At 36.5% G+C, this 21,076-nt stretch overlaps 1 protein-coding gene across 4 annotated transcripts in view; it reads right to left on the reverse strand.

Moving 5' to 3' along the window:
• The window catches only part of SBF2 (SET binding factor 2), a 417,689-nt gene that overhangs the window by 67,667 nt on the left and 328,946 nt on the right, over positions 1-21,076 (reverse strand). For all 4 annotated transcript variants that reach the window (XM_069471156.1, XM_069471157.1, XM_069471155.1 and 1 more), the window contains 4 exons: positions 6,660-6,830; positions 5,229-5,491; positions 2,685-2,857; positions 534-607 (listed from right to left, as the gene is read on the reverse strand). In XM_069471156.1, the coding sequence (XP_069327257.1) occupies positions 534-607; positions 2,685-2,857; positions 5,229-5,491; positions 6,660-6,830 (681 nt within the window). The remainder of the gene's footprint in view (positions 1-533; positions 608-2,684; positions 2,858-5,228; positions 5,492-6,659; positions 6,831-21,076) is intronic.

The raw sequence follows: 21,076 nt of genomic DNA on the forward strand, positions 1-21,076 counted from the left end.
TAGTCTACTGGTGCCAAACTTGCTGCAAACTAATCATCTGGGAGGCTTGTGAAAATACAGATTCCTAGGCCATGACCCAGAGGACCCCAATTCAGGAGGCTGGGGTGAGGTTTGGACTGAATTCTTACTAGACTTCCCAGCTGCTTCTGATATACAGCCAGATTCAGGGACCTGGTGTTTTTATGGTAATTGCCTTAAATCCTTTTTTAGGGGGAAGTGAGCACAGCATAAAATCTTGCACTAGGCTTAGAAGTTAGAACTGTTCATAATTTATGCCCTGCCTATAAAAGTAGACTCAACAAGAGATTATTACTGCTCCTTTGTTGAATCTAAGAAAAGACACTGTCCCGATTTCAGTATCCATTTTATAAGGTTCTATATGACAAACTCCCCTAAAAGTTTAATGTATCATTAAAACTGGAGCTGGTCTCTGCTACAGGTTAAGAGAAGGTATTTTCTGGAGCACAACCATCTACTATTTGTTTTTAAGAAGAGATGTTATACTCTGAAAGCAAGTAGTTTGGAATAATTACCTTCTGTATAGGCGGAAGTCTTCTGCTTTCTCGATGTACTGCTTCTAGGGTCTCAATGTGCATAGCTACAATTCCTAGGATGAGTCACAGTATTCAAATAAAAGAGCACAAAACAAGCAGAATAAAAGAACAAATTGTGGATATTTTAGAATTTAAGACTAATCAAAGTTTAGTGGTTCTTCAAAAAGTTACACTTAGAATTACCATATGACACAGCAACTCCACTCCTAGGTATATACCCGAAAGAAATGAAATCAAGGACACAGATACTTGTAAATGTTCATAATAACATTATTCACAATAGTCAAAAGGTGGAAACAACTGAAGTGTCCATCAACAGATGAATGGATAAACAAAATGTGGAATATCCAGACAATAGACTATATTTAGCCATAAAAAGGAATGAAGTTCTGATTGATACATGCTATAACATATATGAACCTTGAAAACATTATGCTAAGTGAAATAAGCCAGATACAAAAGTACAAATATTATATAATTCCACCTACAGGAAATATCTACGGTAGGCAACTTCATAGAGACAGGAAGTAGATTAGAGGTTACCAGGGGCTAGGGCATTGGGAAGCAGGAGTTATTGTTCAATGGGTAGAGTGTTTGTTTGGGGTAATGGAAAATTTCTGGTAAATAGATAATGGTGATGGTTGCACAACATTATAAATGAAATTAATGTTACTGAGTTATACACTTAAAAATGGCTAAAATGAAAAATTTTATATTATATATGTATTTTATAACACTTTACAAACATTAAAAAAACAAATCAGAAAATAAATATTTAGGTCATTAAATATGAAATGTCTGATTTCAAATCAAAAGTGCAGTTTATTATATCTCAAACAAGAAGCAGTACAATTAATACAAGTATGTGCCTAAACTATTGACATGGTTTTGCCATCTTAACAGTAGCTTGTTTATGCCAGCAGCGAAGAAGCCTGGAGAATGAGTGGCAATCAAATTACAAAAGGTGTTTTTCACAGTGTGTTGAGCACTGAACATTTTTCCTTGCAAAAGGTTGTTTGTTCAAAGCCTGGAGAAGCGGTCGTCAGTTGGTGCAAGGTCTGGCGAACACGGTGGATAACACAGTTTCCAAGTCCAGCTTCTGTAGTTTGAGCAGCATGTGGTCAAGTGTTGTCTTGCAAGACGACTGGCCTGTCTCTATTGATCAGTCTCAGCTGCTTCATCGCAAGCATCGTCATTGTTTTGTCCAATTGGTTGCAGTAGACATCCGCTGTAACTGATTGCCCAGGTTTCATGAAGCTGTAGTGGATAATACCAGCGCTTGACCACCAAAGAGACACCATTAGCTTTTTGTGATGAATATTCAGTTTTGGATTCTGTTTCAGCACTTCATCTTTATCCAACCATTGTGCTGAACAATAGCGATTGTCAAAATAATCCATTTTCATCATACTTAACAATATGGTGTAGAAATGGTTCGACTTTGTGTTGTGACAACAAAGAAAGGCAAGCTTCGGGATGATTTCTCTTCTGAAGCTCGTTTAATTCATGTGGAACCCATCTATCCAGCTTCTTTGCCTTACTGATTTGTTTTAAATTGTCCAATACTGTTGCAACAGTAATGTCAAACCTTACTGCTAATTCATGTGTAGGTTGAGATGGATTCACTTCCACTACAGCTTTTAGTTCATCATTATCCACCTTGGTCTCAGGTCATCCATGTGGCTTATTTTCAAGATTAAAATCACCAGAACAGAATTTCTCAAACCATCCACGTACTGTGCATTCATTAGCCACATCCTTCCCAAACATTTCATTAATATTTCTAGCTGTCTGCGCTGCACTGGTTCCATGAGGGAACTCATATTTGAAAATAACACGAATTGTTAACTTACCCATGGTTTCACAAAAATTGCTCTTAAAAAAATCTAAAAGATACTCATAAGCCAAACCATGTGTTTGAAAGACTGAGGACGTATCTTCACCATAAACATAAAACAAGAAATGTCAAAGTGAAATGACAGAGATATAAACTGTCAAACTTAGTACCTTAGTAAATCAGACATTTCATATTTAATAATCTAAACTACATGGAAGACAAGTATTACAGGTTTGATGCTGCAACTCAATTACCTCTAATATTGTGATTCTCTAATATTACAAAGTGATTACCTGGTATCATGCAGTGAAGGCTCTTGATATGATCCTGAGTAACTCCACTCTCTGTACAAACTTTGTCAATAAATCGGGTAATGAATCGCACAACAGAATTGGCAATGTCATTATTCTCTGAATCTTCAAACCCACTCTCTGTATCATAGCTCTCAGCTACACTTCCTGCAATACTAAGACAGTCAAGGAAAGAAGTCACAGTCAGTATGCAAATGCAACAAATGAATACCACTGAGTAGTCAATGTACATAGCCACCAACATGTGCTCAATGTTCTACTTGCCTATATTTGGAAAATATTGTCAGGCATTATCCTTTGGACTCAGATTTGTGTCTGTAAGGGATACCTTCTATCATTCTCCCAAAAGGAACTCAGGAACCATAGAAAATAAAGCATTTATTATGTGCTACCTGAATCTTCTAAAAAAAACTTACCCTCCCAAGTTAATTACTACATAGAGCCAAACAAAGTAATACGGCTATCTTTGGCAACTGGGGAACATATTCCCTGGTAGGCAAAGTAAAATATTTTTCTCAGCAACTAGCATGTTCTTCCATATGGAAGGACCAAACTGTCCTACAAACCCTTCTCTTGCCAGAATTTATCTCTCTCTGAGTGAATTACAACCCATTTGGCCACTCTGAAGCCATCATTCCTCTTTAGGTGATAAAATCATGCAAGAGAGGGGAACAAATCTGAAGTGGAGCAGATGTGAAAGCTCAATCTCTGCCCCTGTTGCTTATTCAGCTCCTACTATTCAACAAATTGGATTGCTAATAATGGAAAAGACTCATTTGTCTGTTCTAACCAATTCACTTCTCTTTGCTCCAAAGCCAACCACATTAGCTGAATCAGTGTTAAAGTAAAGCTAAGCAAAGAATATGGCCATCACATCATCTGAAACCATTAAAGGACTTAGGGCCCTTTCCATTTACTCTGCAGACTTTGAGAGAGCATGGTTGTCTATAATGACAACTTTAAAAGAAAATATAGTTATTGTTGGTCATAATGGAGATCAACTTGACTGGCAGTGGGAGATAAAGCTGGGGACAGATTAAGGAAGATCTTAAAAAGCAGGCAGATGAGCCCAGAATTGGTGAAACAGAGTCTTGTGGAATCATAGGCAGTAAAGGAACGTGAAAGCATCATTTCAGGAAGATTCGTTTGGCAGTAGGTCAGATAACTACAGAAAGAAAGAGAAATAAAAAATAAAACAACCAAGAAACTGTTATAATTATGGCTTGAAGTGTAAGGGCCTAAACTATATTGTCAACATAAAATAACCAGGGGATAGATTAGAAACTCTATACAAGAAGAGATAAGAGATCTGTGCATTGACTGTACGGTGCAAAATGCTGACTCTAAGTTGTCTAGCCTGGAAGATCAGAAACTCTCATGTGCTCTTGACAAAAATGAAGTACCCAGGTTAGGGAGACTGAGAGGTTGGGTCCAGAGATTTAGGCTTTTGGATGAGCCTTCCAACAGAGTATAAAGAGTTTGGCAGAAGAATTGAGAATGGAAAGAGAAGAGGAGCTGCCTGAAAGAGCCTGAGATGAGTAATTTATGGGAGACAGAAGAACTGCAAGGATGTTGCAGCATCCACCACTGAAGCCCTAAAAAGGATAGAATTTCATTTCTGTTGGGGTGACCTGTTCATTTATTCATTCATTTAATCATTTGTTCAACCAAATATTTCTTCAGCACCGACTATGTGCAAAGACCCTGGGGATATAGCAATGAACAAAACAGACAAAGGAGACAGATAATAAGCAAACATATGAAATAAATTAGGCTGTGGAGAATGTCATGAAAGAAAATAATGCAAGGTAGGAGATAGAGTGATGGAGGTGCTACTTAAGATAGGGAAGTCACGGGGGCCTCTCTGGGTATGTAACAGTTGAGCAGAGACCTAAATAAAGTAAGGGAGTGATTCTTGTGACTATTTTGGAGAGAGTGTTCCAGAATGAGGGGACAAGCAGTACAAAGGACCTGAGGCAGTAATATGCGTGGAATGTTTAAGGATTAGCATCAGTAGGGAGACCAGTTTATTTGACAGAAGAGTGATAGGAAATAAGGTCCGAGCAGTAGCCAGGGAACAGATTTTGGGTTTTATTCTCAGTGGTAAAGTCACTGGATGGTAGAGAGTAAGGCATGGTTAAGGACATGACTATAAAGTTGAAGAAAGGGATTATTTCGGAAACAAATAATCACTTTGGCAAGAAGATGCTCACTAGTAATTTTTCAGAGCAAACTTTCTATAAATTGCTTTGGCAGAAAGTGACTGAAGGGCTGGTGCAGTTGTGGGTGAGACATTTGGAAAGTTAGGTCATAAAAGAGAAGAGAGTGTGGGAGGTGGTTAAGAATAGTAGGATGAAGTGAAATCTTTTATAGAGAAGAGCTGAGCAAGTCTAAAGGTGAAGAAAAATGGTTAATTTTTGAAATATGTACAGCAATATTTTCCCAAAATGCTTTACATGCTCTGCTAAGTCAAGACGGCCCCAACAAGAGTAAGAGGAAGATTTCTGTATGTCCACATTTTGGTACCTGTTTGTGACAATGCTGTTGCTTCCACTCTCCCAGTCACCTGGCGCTGACGTTCTTAGGAGCTTGTTTTTACTTGTGTCTAGTGGAACTAGCAGGTTGACCATGAGGTTTGCAAAGTGAATGGCCTGACTGAAGACAGTGCTTTCCTCATGTTGCACTAACTCTTGCTGAGTTGATTTGCTCAGAGTCGGCCAAAGGCGTAGCTGCTCGGCTGCCAGGTCCATTGCTGTCTTCTCCTGATACTGGTCATCAGGAGGCTTATCCTAAAAAACAAAGCAACACAATTCAAACAGAACATCCATCACTTCATATGAGCTTCAAAAAACATAAATGTTTTAAGTAATTTTTCTATTAAGTATCTGTGTCAGCAAAAATGAAAACATATAAACAAAACATAACCACTGCAAAACAAAACCTAGTCTTTTTTCCCATATCTAACAGGCCTTGAGTGGAACCATGTGCCAAACCCAAGGAAGCAATAGCAAAGCACTTTATAACTTGTGAATGGCTGGTACATCTATGGTCTCACTTGTACCCAACCTACGGCTCAGAGACAGACTTCTTTAGAATGGATGACATAAAAGCAGTGGCATGTGTTTGCTCTATGAATGCTTTTGAGATATATCAATATTAACATTACAGCTACTTACAAAGACTATCAAAAGCACCCCACCAACCCAATTATTTTTGAAGTATAATGCTGATTAGGCTGCTTTAAGTTCAATTCATGAGGATGACAATTTCTAACACTTATTTACTATGTGCTAGGTACTCTTCAATGTACTTTTACGTATATTAAGACATTAAAATTTTATAATCATCATATATTCACTTCACTGATAAGGAAATAAGGCACAGAGAAGTAACATGACTTGCCCCAAGCTAGAGAGCTAGTAAACTACTCTTTCAAACTAAAAACTATTTTCTTTATTTTAAAATATTTTCTTGATATTTTTCTTAAAGACATTTTATGCTGATAAGATATACAGAATATTCCTAAAAGAAGACCTAGATTTATTACTGGCCTATTTTTGAGCAGAACTACTAAATTTTACATTTATTTTAGAGTCAATTAACTTTAACTTGAAATTTCTTCAGGGAAGTTAGTTGTATAGAGATGTATGCCTAGGTATTTTAGGTTTGCTCTTTCTATTCAACTTCATATAATTGTTTCCACAGAATTCTTATTTATTAAAACATATTAAAATAATCCTAGGCTAAAGAACTGTATTAAGAAGTTATTATGGAAAAACATAATGTCAGAAATCAACAGCAGAAAGATGCTCGCCACAGGGCTCCCTAAAATAACCCCCAAATGCACTGGTAGGACGTGGCTAGATTTCTTTTTGCCCTGGGAACATCTGTATAAGCTTTCCTCAAAGCCAGAATCTAGGCCCACACAAGTATCTTTCTTTGTGTCTCTCCTCTTACCTTTTGTTTCAGATGTGGGGCATGATTGTCTTCCTTGGCTGAGAGGTAAAGGGAGCGAACCTGCTCCTGCACTGCATTGTAAAAGGTTGTCTCCCAAAACTGCTGATTCGTCCAGATGGGGTGGTCCTGTACACAGGTGTAAGCAAACTGGCTGACTCCAGGGGCAAGTTTCTGTGAGAACACACAATATCCATCAACATGGAGCTGGCAGAGTTATGACAGTTTGAAAGGTCACAGGGGCCACAGTTAATCATAGATGTGATCAAAGGATTTCTCTAAAGAATATCTTAAGGCAGTACATGTTTAGCAATCAGCAATTTACTGCATTTTAAATGGTAACCTTGGGCTTAACTATTGAATCCTTGAGGGTTTCAGTGACTTAATCTATCAAAACGGGCATTTTAGCAACAGCAAAAAATCAAAGTTGTTATTTTATGAATTAGAGAATATATGAAACATACCTAGCATTGTTACTGTGTATATAGTAGGTACTGTAGAGTTGGTAAATATTACTATAATTAGGAAATATAATAAAATCCATTATAACCTAAACATAAAATTTCAGATAATTTAAAATTTCTTCTACTTGATTTTAGAGTACATTTTTTTTAAGGGCACTAACTGAAATGTGAGTGAACCTATAGGTTGGCCTTACACACAGAATGAGGGCCTGTCATGAAGGAGGAACTGCACCCTTGCTACTGCTCGCTCTAGCACATTACATAAAAGCTGCTGCCTGGCTCACATATTCCCCAGAAGATTGCTCTGGGCTTCAGGGGCATTTTCTGGTAACCAAATCTGGGCATGGGAAGATAAACACAAACCAAACCTCCTTCTTTTCCAGGACTTCTTGCTGGGCTTCAGAGTTAGAGTAAACTTAAGAGGTGATTAACAATAGAGGGAAGGAAAACTAACTCTGCAGACACTTGGTAGGCACTTTGTACATATTTATATATCTTATTTAATACTAAAAATCTCATAAGATGCACATTATTGTTCCCAATTTAAGGAATACAGAACAGAAGTTCAGGGAGGTTTAAATGATTGCCATATAACGATTATGTAAGTGGTGGAAATGGGTTTCAAGCCCAAAGTTTGTTTGGTTCCAAAGCCCCTACTCTTTTTACTACACCAAATTGTCTTCCAAAAGAACTGAAAGCAAATCATAAAATAAATTAACTGCCAAATTAAGTGCCAGTTAGCACTTTTGTTTTTTCCCCCACTTTATGATTTTGTTTCTCAAGGTAATACACTGCCTTGAAACCTCTGACAAAACTTTATATAACATTGCATTTTTAATTGTAAAGATAATTTATATCACCAAATTTCAGTTAATGATTTGAGTCATCTTTCCACAGCCACTGCTTTCATTAAGGATGTTTGAAAAATTTTTAAATTCATTATTTCTCAAGAAGGGGAAGGTGCCATTTTCAATAGACAGGCATTTTTTTTTGGGTCCGTTTTATTCTTCGGAATTGAGTTTATCTGTTTTCTGTGAGTAGAACTAAAGTTTCTGATAAATTTTCTTCTGAAACAATTTAATAAGCCAACTTCTCTTTTCCTGAATGTTGGACACTGAAGATTACTATTAAGGTTACAGCAAAAGCTGGTTGGCTTCTTAGGGATATATACCAGGTATATGAGATATCTGGTAAAAAATTTTATGTTCAATACATGCTAATTTTATTCTTGGTCTAGAGCTGAAATAGGCACAGCATGTACCATGGAATGTAGTACTTGTGTAGTTAGAAGCAGAGTGGTTGTGATCTTGCCTATGTGAATCCCTGTGTACTGCTGCTGAGGTAACTGGCTATAAATCCAATTCTCCCTATTATGTTGCTGTAAGTTGGGGCTGACCATGAAGCAGAAGTCAGGAGTGCACTGAGGGGAAGGTGCACATGGATCATTTTGGGACTTAATGATGCCTGTCTGCTCATTTAAGACACAACTACTATCTATAGAAATCGTGGACCTATCTACCTATGGGAAATCATGGACAAAATGTGTGTGGTTTTGTGAGTGCGTAAGCAGAAGCCACACACACCGTGAATCACAAGCGGCTTTTATACTCTGCATGAAGATACTTGGTTTGTGGGTCACATGCTTTTTTCCGCTTCACTTTTTAGTCCCTTACTCTAAGAACTAACAATTACTCCAGTAGCAGTGCACAAGCCTGTTTTCAACGAGATTTTAAAGGCCCAAAATTCAAGTAAGATAAAAGCGTAATTCTCAACTGCCTTTCCCATGAGTATGGTCAAGAAATTTATATTTCTTATAAATGCTGCACAATATAATGAATAGCAACTCTAAAAATTTTGGAGTCTAAAAAATATATTAATATAGATGAGCTCAAAAAAATCTGAGCTCTTAAGAAACCTTTATCAGTTTCTCATAAAATATTATAGTTTTAGGATAATCAACACACCAAGAAAGTTAATAATTATAATTTTTTAATTAAAACTTAACAGAGCTATACAGGAACCTGAGGGTGTAATGAAGCCCTGCCTTCCTCCTTCAGCATTTTTTTCACAAATGCTGTATATACACCCTCCTTGGCACATTTTAGTTGACATTACAGATTGAGTATCCCTTATATGAAATGCTTAGGACCAGAAGTGTTTTGGATTTTGGGTTTTTTTAGATATGGGAATATTTGCATTATATTTACTGGCTGAGCATTCCAAATATGAAAATCTGAAATCTGAAACGCTCCAGTGATCATTTCCTTTGGGTGTCATGTCAACCTTCAAAAACTTTCTAATTTTGGAGCATTTCAGATTTTCAAATTAGGGATACTCAACCTGTATCTTCCTGTTTATTCACAAACTAAAAGTTAATAGGCAAAACATTCTCTAAATCTTTTGAACAAAAGTGGGACTATGTATCTTCCAAGGTAGAAAAATGGTGCAAAACAGAGTGACAGTAGGCCCAGGGTCAGAACCCACAGCCTGTTTACTAGGTAAGAATTACAGCAGCATGAAGTGACTATAGGACAAACAATTTTGGTTACAAGACAGTCACAAATGCCTATAGCATCTGTGATAGTAGCAGTCGGTTTAGTAAACAGAGAAAACCACTTGTGGATAAAACTATTTCCTGATATGTGCATAAGAAATCAATAATACCCCAAAACTTACAATAATATTATTATTTTTCCAAACATGTAATTTGCTTTCTTTCTTTGTGGTTTCTTGCTATGTCTGTTCAACCACACACAAAGGGCACTGTGTCCCTCAGTGTGAGCATGGGCAGGGCCACTGCACTGATGGGCAGGTGTGTTCTCAGGACCAGCAGAGGGCAGTAGCCCCTTATTCTGCCTAGACTGCCTCATGGCTTGATGCAGAAATTAGAAAAATGGAGCTTTGCAGTCTGGATGGGCTAGAAAGTGGGTACTAAGGTGAATACTGTATGTGTTCACTGTACATTTGAGAGAGACTCTACAAAAATAGATTTGCCCAAGGTCACATAGCAAGATGAATAAAAGAGATGGAAATAAAAATAAGGTTACTCTACATTGTTTCTGTAAGATACAAAATTAAGAAATTCAACAAAACAAAACTGTAATGTAACTATACAGAAAAAGATGTCATGAGACTTTTTAGGGTTTCAGATTCAGTCTAACCTGTGACAGTAGCAGTAGTTTTAGTAAACAGAGAAAATAAGCACCTGTGGATAAAACTATCTCCTAATTCTAATCATTTCTCTGGTTTGAAGAAAAAGCTTTCCCAAAGACAGTTTCCCAAACTAGTCTGTATAGCACCTTCATAATTTTTTTTTTATTTTGTGCAAAGATGAGATTCAATCCATACTATGGGCGTGAGGGCGGTGGTGGTGGTTGGGAATGCTTTTGTCAAATGACATCTCTCTTTCTTTCCCTGCAATTCTGGCAACAATATTTACTTTACATTTCATAATAATTTTTATGATTCTGTCCTAAAGAAACAAGTGATATGGTGCCATGTAATTTTATGAGATGTTTAAGAATGTGTTGACTTCCTTCCTTATCTAGAAAAATAGTCCTGACAGTACTAGATTAAGCAATGCCATTCATTTTCCACAAAGCTTTCAGAGGAAACCCAGCATGGGACAGGATATGAAGAATAAACTCATGGGGCTTGCCAACCAGCAGGCCAGATTCAAATCCAAATAAATGGATACAAATAATCTAAGAGATGAGATGGTCAAGTGAAAGGTTAAGATGTCAGTATGAGGGGGCTGTCTAAGGCCTGTCTGGCTAGACATGTTTGCTCCCCAGGCCCAAGGCTCCAGTTAGGGAGCTCAAGGGGAAACCAGATTTCAGGAAAGAAAGCTAGCCAGCAGGACTCATTCCATAAGCATGTAATGGTCTTAAAGAATAATGCAGAGATTCACTGCCTAAACTGCCAGAGATTTCCTATCCAGTTGTGGTCCCCGGAATACAAGTGTACCTCATTACATAGTTTGGGGATGGTGCTAGCAAGTCCTTTTGTGATTCTATTCTGGCCTGACCAAGTCCAGATATTAAGTCACTTTAAAAATCAATTTTAGGCTGGGCGTGGTGGCTTATGCCTGTAATCCTAGCACTCTGGGAGGCCGAGGTGGGAGGATCGCTCGAGGTCAGGAGTTCGAGACCAGCCTGAGCAAGAGCAAGACCCTGTCTCTACTAAAAATAGAAAGAAATTATCTGGCCAACTAAAAATATATATAGAAAAAATTAGCTGGGCATAGTGGTGCATGCCTGTAGTCCCAGCTACTTGGGAGGCTGAGGTGGGAGGATCGCTTAAGCCCAGGAGTTTGAGGTTGCTGTGAGGTAGGCTGACGCCACGGCACTCTAGCCCGGGCAACAGAGTGAGACTCTGTCTCAAAAAAATAAAAATAAATAAAATAAATAAATTTTGGAGCATTTTTGGATAATTTTTAGAAATGCTTCATCTTTAGAAACAAACTAAAGGAAGATGAGAAATAGGAAAAATGCGTATCCAAAAGTTGGCTTTGTATCTTAAACACTTGTGTGGCTGGGTGCACTGGCTCACACCTGTAATCCTAGCACTTTGGGAGGCCAAGGCGGGAGGATTGCTTGAGGCCAGAAGTTCGAGGCCAGCCTGAGCAATACAGTGAGATGTTGTCTCTACAAAATATAAAAAAAGTTAGCCAGGCATGGTGGCATATGCCTGTAGTCCCAGCTACTTGGAAGGCTGAGGCAGGAGGATCTGCTTGAGTCCAGGAGTTTGAGGTTGCAGTGAGCTATAGCGATGCCGCTGCACTCTAGCTAGGCAACAGAGCGAGACTGTCTCAAAAAAAAAAAAAAAAAAAATTAGCTTTGTACCTCCTTCCCTCCCTCTGCTTTCTTTAAACAAAGGATATACATTATAGATCTGAAGTCCACTGCATACCTCTACGGAACCTATTTCTCTCCTATCCTAGAGGTGACAATTATCCTAAATTAGGTATGTATCATTCCCATTTTGTTTTTCTACCTGTATATATCCACAAAGAATATGAAAGTTACATTGCAGGTTTTATTTTACCCCTTATTCAAGGTTTTCATGTATACAACTCATATTTCATCTATTTATGTAATATCTAACAAAAACTATGTAATTAATTGGGACAAAACACAATTGGCTTTTATAAACATACAACTCAGTTAGTAGGGACAGAAAGAAAATGGCCTAAAAGCAATGAGTATTTAGGATACTGTCTTTATGAGTCAATGGGGTTTATAGAATAGTAAGTAATCTATTTAGTTAAACAGAGGTGATTGTGAATATCTACTATAGTTTTTCTTGTTCTACTAACTGATACTCAGAAATTGAACAGTGCAAATATCCTTAAATTCAGAATGGTCTAAACTGGGTTGCTGAAAAGATCCAGGTATGCAATTTCTGCATGAGAAGTTTTATCTACCAGAATTACCCAGTATTCATTTGAAGTGCCTGGTTCTATAAATGTCAGTTGGAATGATAGGACTGATGTTTGTTTTTAAACCATTTAACCTTCTAATGATTCTGTCTTAAGTTGCTTAGTATATAGTGAGAGATCAGAAGGTAAATCAATTTCTTTCCTTTGTGGTCCAGAAATTAGTAGAAACCAAATGCAAGACCATTGTTAAGTCCTTTGCCTGGGGGTTTGGTATTCTCAAAACTATAAACATAATCCAAATTCCCCCTAACTTTCACCTCCATTTTTGACAGGTTTTAAAACTTTATATAAATGGTACAATACTGTGTTTTATTCTTCAACTTGTTTTTTCACATATTATGTTACTAGATTTATTCAGGTAATAAGAATTATTATAACCAACCAATACTGAGTCCTCATTATGAATATTTATCAACTCACTAATCCTCACAGCAATCTTATGACCCATTGAGATGGGTGCTATTATTTCACCTGTTTAAAAGTGAGGAAACTGAGGCACAAAGTTAAGTCACTTGCCCAAGGGAACATTGCTAGGAAGTGGCACAGCCAGAGCTAGGATTCAAATTCAGCTACAGAGTCTAGTAGCTGAACACTACACAATTTAACTACTGTACGGAATTCCATTGTATGAATACACAACATTTCCTTGTTCCTGTTAATCGACATTTGTGTTATTTCCAACTTTTTACTACTATAAACAATGGTGCATGAACATTATCACATATGTCAACTGTCAACTTTTGATTATTAGTTTCAGTATCATTTAATATGGCTTGGAAGTACTTAAAAGGGGTCCCAAGAAATATGGTAATTCCCACTGTTATCTGTACTGCATTTTGGGGTTATTTGTTTATTTATTTTTTTTGAGACAGAGTCTCACTCTGTTGCCCAGGCTAGAGTGCCGTGGCGTCAGCCTAGCTCACAGCAACCTCAAACTCCTGGGCTCGAGCAATCCTCCTGCCTCCGCCTCCTGAGTAGCTGGGACTACAGGCATGTGTCACCATGCCTGGATAATTTTTTCTCTCTATATATATTTTTAGCTGTCCACATAATTTCGTTCTATTTTTAGTAGAGACGGAGTCTCGCTCTTGCTTAGGCTGGTCTCGAACCCCTGAGCTCAAACAATCCACCTGCCTCAGCCTCCCAGAGTGCTAGGATTACAGGTGTGAGCCACCGGGCCCAGCCCATTTTGGGGTTATTATGCATTAACTATGTTTCTGATAAGAAATTATTTCATGGAGATATTTTGCAGATCCACAATTTAAAAAAATTAACAATAATTCTTGGCCGGGCACGGTGGCTCACGCCTGTAATCCTAGCACTCTGGGAGGCCGAGGCCGGTGGATCGTTCGAGGTCAGGAGTTCGAGACCAGCCTGAGCAAGAGCGAGACTCCGTCTCTACTAAAAATAGAAAGAAATTATCTGGCCAACTAAAATATATATAGAAAAAATTAGCTGGGCATGGTGGCGCATGCCTGTAGTCCCAGCTACTCGGGAGACTGAGGCAGTAGGATCGCTTAAACCCAGGAGTTTGAGGTTGCTGTGAGCTAGGCTGACGCCACAGCACTCACTCTAGCCTGGGCAACAGAGTGAGACTCTGTCTCAAAAAAACAAAACAAAACAAAACAAAAAAAACCCCACAACAAAACAATAATACTTTAATACCAGGAATTCCTAGCCAGAGCAATTAGGCAAGGGAAAGAAATAAAGAACATACAAATTGGAAAGGAAGAAGTCAAACTGTCCCTATTTGCAGACAATATGATCTTATATATGTACCCCTAAAAGCTCCACCAAAAAACTCTTAGAATTGATAGGCAAATTCAGTAAAGTTGCAGAATACAAAATTAATATAAAAAAATGAATATCATTTCTATACACTAACAATGAACTAGTGGAAAAAGAAATCAAGAAAGCAATTCTGTTTACGGTAGCTACAAAAAAAAAATACTTAGTAATAAATTTAACCAAGGAGGTAAAGATCTTTATGAGGAAAACTATAAGGCACTGATAAAATAAATTGAAGTGGTCACAAAATAATGGAAAGACATCCCATGTTCATGGGTTGGAAGACTATTGTGAAAATGACCATACTATCAAAAGCAATCTACAGATTTAATGCAATCTCTATCAAAATACCAATGACATTCTCTACAGAACTAGAAAAAACAGTCCTAAAATTCACATAGAACCACAGAAGACCCTGAATAGCAAAGCAATCATGAGCAAAAAGAATAAAGCTAGAAGCATCATACTATCTGACTTCAAAATATACTACAAAGCTATAGTAACCAAAACAGTACGGTACTGACATAAAAACAGACTCACAGACCAATGGAAGAGAATAGAGAACCCAGAAATAAATCTATGTATTTACCGTCAACTGATTTTCAACAAAGGCACCAAGAACATTCAGTGGGGAAAGAGCAGTCTCTTCAATAAATGATGCTGGGAAAACAAGACTTCATATGCAGGAAAATAAAACTAGATCCCTATCTCTCAATACATTACAAAAATCAAATCAAAATAGTTTAAAGATTTAAATATGAGACCCAAAACTATGAAACTACTAGAAGAAAACATTGGGGAAGCACTTCAGGACATTGGTCTGGGCAAAGATTTTTTACATAAGACCTCAAAACTGCAGGCAGCAAAAGCAAATCTAGACAAATAGGATTAAATCAAGCTAAACAGCTTCTGTACAGCAAAGGAAACAATCAACCTAGTAAAGAGACAACCTATAGAATGGGAGAATATATTTACAAACTATCCATCCAACAGGGGATTAATAATCAGACTATATAAAGAACTCAAACAACCCAACAGCAAAACCCCCAAATAATCCGATTTAAAAATGAGCAAATGATCTGAATAGACATTTTTCAAAGAAGATGAGCAAATGGTCAACAGGCATATGAAAAAATGCTCAAAATCACTAAACATTGGGGAAATGTAAATCAAAACCACAATGTGATATCATCTCACCCCAGTTTAAATAGTTATTATCAAAAAGACAAAAAATAACAGATGATGGCAAGAATACAGAGAAAGGAGAATGCTAGTACACTGCTGGTGGGAAGGTAAATTAGTACAGTCATTATGGAAAACAGTATGGAGGTTCCTCAGAAAGCTAAAATTAGAGCTACCATATGATCTAGCAATCCCATTGCTGGATATATATATCCAAAAGAAAGGAAATCAGTATATTGAAGAGATATCTGCATGTCTATGTTCACTGCTGCACTATGCATAATAGTCAAGACATGGAATCAACCTAAGTGTCCATCAATGGGTGAATGGATAAAGAAAATGGGGTATATATACATAACAAAATACAAATCAGCCATAATAAAGATGAAATCCTGTCATTTGTAGCAACATAGATGGAACTAGGGGTCATTATGTTAAATGAAATCAGCCAGGCACAGAAAGACAGATATCACATGTTCTTACTCGTATGTGGGAGCAAAAGAAGTTCATCTCATGGAGGTAAAGAGTAGAATGATGATTTCCAGAGGCTAAGAAGGGTAAGGAAGTGGGGAATAAAGAGAGGTTGGTTAATGGGTATAAAAATACAGCTGGATAGAAGGAATAAGTTCTAGTGTTTGATAGCACAGTAGTGTGACTATACTTAAGAATAATTTATTGTATATTTCAAAATAGCTAGAAGAGAAGATTTGAAATGTTCCCAACACAAAGGAATGATAATGTTTGAGGTGATGGAATTCTAATTGCCCTGATTTGATCATTACACATTGTATGCATATATCAAAATATCACATGTACCCCGTAAGAATGTATAATTATGTATCAATCAAAATAATTCTTCAATATCAAGTGTATAGTTACTACTCAAATTTATAATTGTTTTATAAATGTAAAAAAGTTTTTGTTTTCTTTTGTTTGTTGTTGTTATTTTTGTAATCAGTCTGTTTAATGTGGGCAGGGCCCAAATAAGGTCTATGTATTATCATTAGTTTGTGTATCATTAGGGTTAGTTTTATTCTATAGGTTCTCTTCCCACTTGTAATTTATTTGTTGAAGAAACTGGATCATTTGTCCTATAAAGTTTCCATAAGTCTGACAGATCACTGGTTGCTATACAGGGTCTTCTGTGGTTCTACATGAATTTTAGGATTGTTTTTTTCTAGTTCTGTAAAGAATGTCATTGGTATTTTGGCAATAAGAAATAAAAAGTATCCAGATTAGAAAGGAAGAAGTAAAATTATCTTTATTTGTAGATAACATAATTGTCTATGTAGAAAACCTGCCAGAATCTACAAAAAAGCTACTAAAATAACTGATTTTAACAAGTTTGCATGATACTTGAGTAATATACAAAAATAAATTATATTTCTGCTGGCTAGAAATGAAAATTGAAATTACTAAAACAATACCATTTACAATAGCATCCAAAAAGTGAAATACTTTAGGAGTAAATCTGACAAAATATGCTAAAATCTGGACACTGAAAACTATAAAACATTGCTGAGAGAAACTAAAGACGACCAAAATAGACAGATTGATCTCACTTATGGATTGGAAGATGAATGTTGTTGAAATGTCAGTGTTCTCCAAATTGATCTAAAGATTTGATGTAATCCCAATTTAAATCCCAGCAGGCTTTTTTCTTTATAGACATTATAAAATTCACTCTAAAATTCATATGGAAATTCAAAGGTTCTAGCCTTTGAATTTAGCCAAAACAATTCTGTAAAAGGAAAACAAAGTTGGAGGACTAACACTATCTAATTTCAAGACTTATTAATATAAAGCTATAATACTCAAGACCGATATAAACATATATATGTGTGTGTATATATATATGTGTGTGCATCACACACACACACGCACGGATAACTGCTTTTTAACAAAGATTCAAAGGCAATTCAGTAGACAAAAAATAATCTTTGCAAGAAATGGTGTTGGAACAATTAGATCTTTGATCATATCTAGCACTGTATACAAAAATTGACTCAGAAGGACCATAGGTCTAAATGTAAATCCTAATATACTATAAAACTTCTAGAAGAAAACACAGCAAAAAAAATCTTTATGACCTTGAGCTAGGCGAAGATTTCTTAGATTGGACACTAAAAGCATATCCATAAAGCAAAAAAAAAAATCAATAAATAAGATTTCATAAAAAATACAAAAAATACAAAAAAACTTCTGGTTTTTGAAAGACACTGGTAAGAGAGTAAAAAGACAAGCCACGGACTGGGAGAAAACATTTGCAAATCATATATCTGTTAAAGAACTTGTATCTAGGATATGTAAAGAAACTTAAAATTCAGCAATAAGAAAACAAAAGGCCCAATTAAAAAAGAAAGGCAAAATATTTGAATAAGACACTTTACCAGAGATGATATATTGATAGCAAAATAAGCACATGCAAAGACAATATTATTACTCATTAGGGAAATGAAAATGAAAATCGCAATAACAAACTACTTTAAATATATTAGAATGGCTAAAATTAAAAACACTGACATGAGAATGTTGAGGAATTGAAACTCATATACTGCTCGAAGCAATATAAAATGGTAGCATTTTGTAAAAAAGCTTATTTTTAAGCTTTATTTATTTCTACTTCTTAAAGCTGCAGTTCCCCAACCCTGGGCCACAGAGCTCTGCTGCACCTCCCACACCCCATCCCATGGAAAAATGGTCTTCCGTGAAACTTAGGAAGGGGAGGACTGATGGGGGTGCACAGCAGGAGGTGAGTGGCAGGTGGGCCAGTGAAGCTTCAAGCTTCATCTGTACTTATAGCTGCTCCCCATTGCTCTCATCACCGCCTGAGCTCTGCCTACCCCCCCATCCCATGGAAAAATTATCTTCCGTGAAACTGGTCCCTGGTGCCAAAAAGGTTGGGGACTTCTGTCTTAAAGAGTTAAACATATATTAATATTAATACCTACCACATGATCCAGCCTTCCATTCTTAGGTATTTACCCAAGAAAATTTTGTATGTATCCATACAAAATACGTATATAACTATTCTTAATATCTTTATTTATAACAGTTACAATGTGGAAACAACCCAAATTTCCACGAACAGGTTAATGGTTTAACAAACAGTTGTCCATTTATACAATAGAATACTACTCATCAATAAAAAGCAATGAACTATTGATACATACAACATGGATGAATCTCAAAATAATTATGCTGAGTGAAGTCCAACAAAAAAGGTCACAGTATTGTATAATTACATTTATATATAGTTCTAGAAAATGCAAACTACTCTGTAGTAACAGAAAGCAGATCAGTATTTTTCTGGGAATGGGGGTGGAAGTGGAGACGGGAGATGGGTATGGTGGAGAGAATACAATGGGGCATGAGGGAACTTTTGGGGGTGATGGATATATTTACTATACTGATTATGGTGATGATTCCCTGTATGTATACATGTGTCAAAACTCACCAAATTGTGAAGCTTAAATATGTACAGTTTATTGTATGTCAATTATACTTCAATAAAGCTACTAAAAAAACTTAGTAAAGTGCACAAATAAGTTTGGTACATTTTTTGTATGAAAATTTACCTCAAAAGAAGAAAATATAAGCTCTAGTTACAATTCTAGTTATAAACTCTAGTAAATGATATGTACGCTGAAGTACTGGAATTATATGATGACTATAATTTACTTTGACATACATAAAAATGGATTAATGAATGGATAGATATGTATAAAGAAAAGATAGAAAAATGTGAATGCTAGGCTCTAGATAGGTTTATGGATGTCCAACTGTAAATTTTTTTCAATTTTTCTGTATGTTTGAAAAGTTTCACAATAAAATGTTTAGACAAAATTAGAGTATTAGCCCTATTAGTATCCGACCAGTAGGAGTTCTAGAAGGAGAAAGCAAATTGAGAAGAGAAAATAATCAAATAAATGAAATATCAATATCAAAAGAAACACCTGAAGAGTTTCACCATAGTTGTGTCTGAAAAGTAGACCTTGGAGGGCAGGCAGGGACCTCTGTCTTTTGTTATAAATTGTAAATTTGTATATTACTTTAAAAAGCCTTAAATTAGAAAACATTTAAAAATGTGGTTACTGCACACGGAATAAAAACGAAATAGAAAATAAAAACAGGGCCAGATGCAGTGGCTCACGCCTACAATCCCAGCGCTTTGGAAGGCTGAGGTGGGAGGATCACCTGAGGCAAGGAGGTCGAGACCAGTCTGGGTAACACAGCAAGATCCTATCTCTACAAAAAATTAAAAAATTAGCCAGGCATGGGGTGGTGTGTACCTGTAGTTCCAGCTACTTGACAGGCTGAGGCAGAAGGCTCGCCTGTGTCTAGGAGTTTGAAGTTGCAGTGAGCTACGCCTGGACTACTGCACTCCAGCCTGGACAACAGAGCAAGACAGTCTCTACAAAATAAATGAATGAATGAATGAAAATAATTTTCATTATTTACCTCTCAAACGAGTATGTTCTTTTAAAATCTGTTTTACAAACGAAGTGAGTTAAGAAAAAGACATGTGTTTTGACTAAGTTAATGGATAGGTCAACAAGTATTACAATGACCTTGAAGCAGGTGTTAGAGTTATTTCATCATCTTAGAATTTTGTTCTTGCACAGTATGTGGGCCCTTGAGTGGCTTGGAATCATCTCTGTTATGTCATGCAGAGTTTTTCACTGCCTAGCAGCCACAGCTATAGTATTCATCCCCAATACTTTAGAGATTTCAGAAAAATAACAAATTCTAACTCCAAACCTGCCATGGTATGTAGGCTCAGCTAAGATTCAGCACAATCTTTTGAATCTTTACTTCCTGAATCTTTGTTTCTAGGTGAGAATTTATAAATCTAAAGTCCTATAAAAACCTCAAATGAAAAGTGTGGCTGATTGTGTTTATTTTTATTTTACTTACCAAGGCAGGAAAGTAGCCCAAAGTAAGATTTCCAACTATGTGATTTGAAATGAAATGTTTAGGTTTTAACTCTTGATTAATTAGAAAATTAAATTAACTGGGATATTGTGAAGTTTTGTTGATTGAAATTCTTTGCTTTGGCCTCAATCTCTTATGCTTTTACCTCTGCCATTAGGGTATACTTCTATAAAGATACCCATTAACTGAATTCTGGTTCACAAGGGGCTGTTCCCTAGGCTTTTACTACTTAATTAGATGATCTATACTGTCTCTTTCTTCTTTTTCATACAATTGTTCCTGAAACAAGGGCAATCTTCTAAGCCAATTGTTTTAAAACCAGATCTAGAGTGAGGGAGTTGCAAATTCATAACAAGGTATAACATAACAACAAGTGGGGATGGAAGAGGAATTGACAACTATTGGTTCTGATGCGCAAGTCCCATTGGCTTGGTAGATTCCAGAGATGGAGTAACAAAGAGGCTATATGTTCTAAAGTTACTCTTACCCCTCTGCTGATGGAACTGAATATTGTTCCTAGATAAAAATAACAGATTAGGTACCCTAAAAATGGCTTTGGCTTTTTGATGCTAAAGAGTCTTTTTTTTTTTTTTGTTGAGACAGAGTCTCAC

The sequence above is a fragment of the Eulemur rufifrons genome, chromosome 6 (genome assembly GCF_041146395.1).
Source record: "Eulemur rufifrons isolate Redbay chromosome 6, OSU_ERuf_1, whole genome shotgun sequence".
NCBI classification, from domain to species: domain Eukaryota; kingdom Metazoa; phylum Chordata; class Mammalia; order Primates; family Lemuridae; genus Eulemur; species Eulemur rufifrons.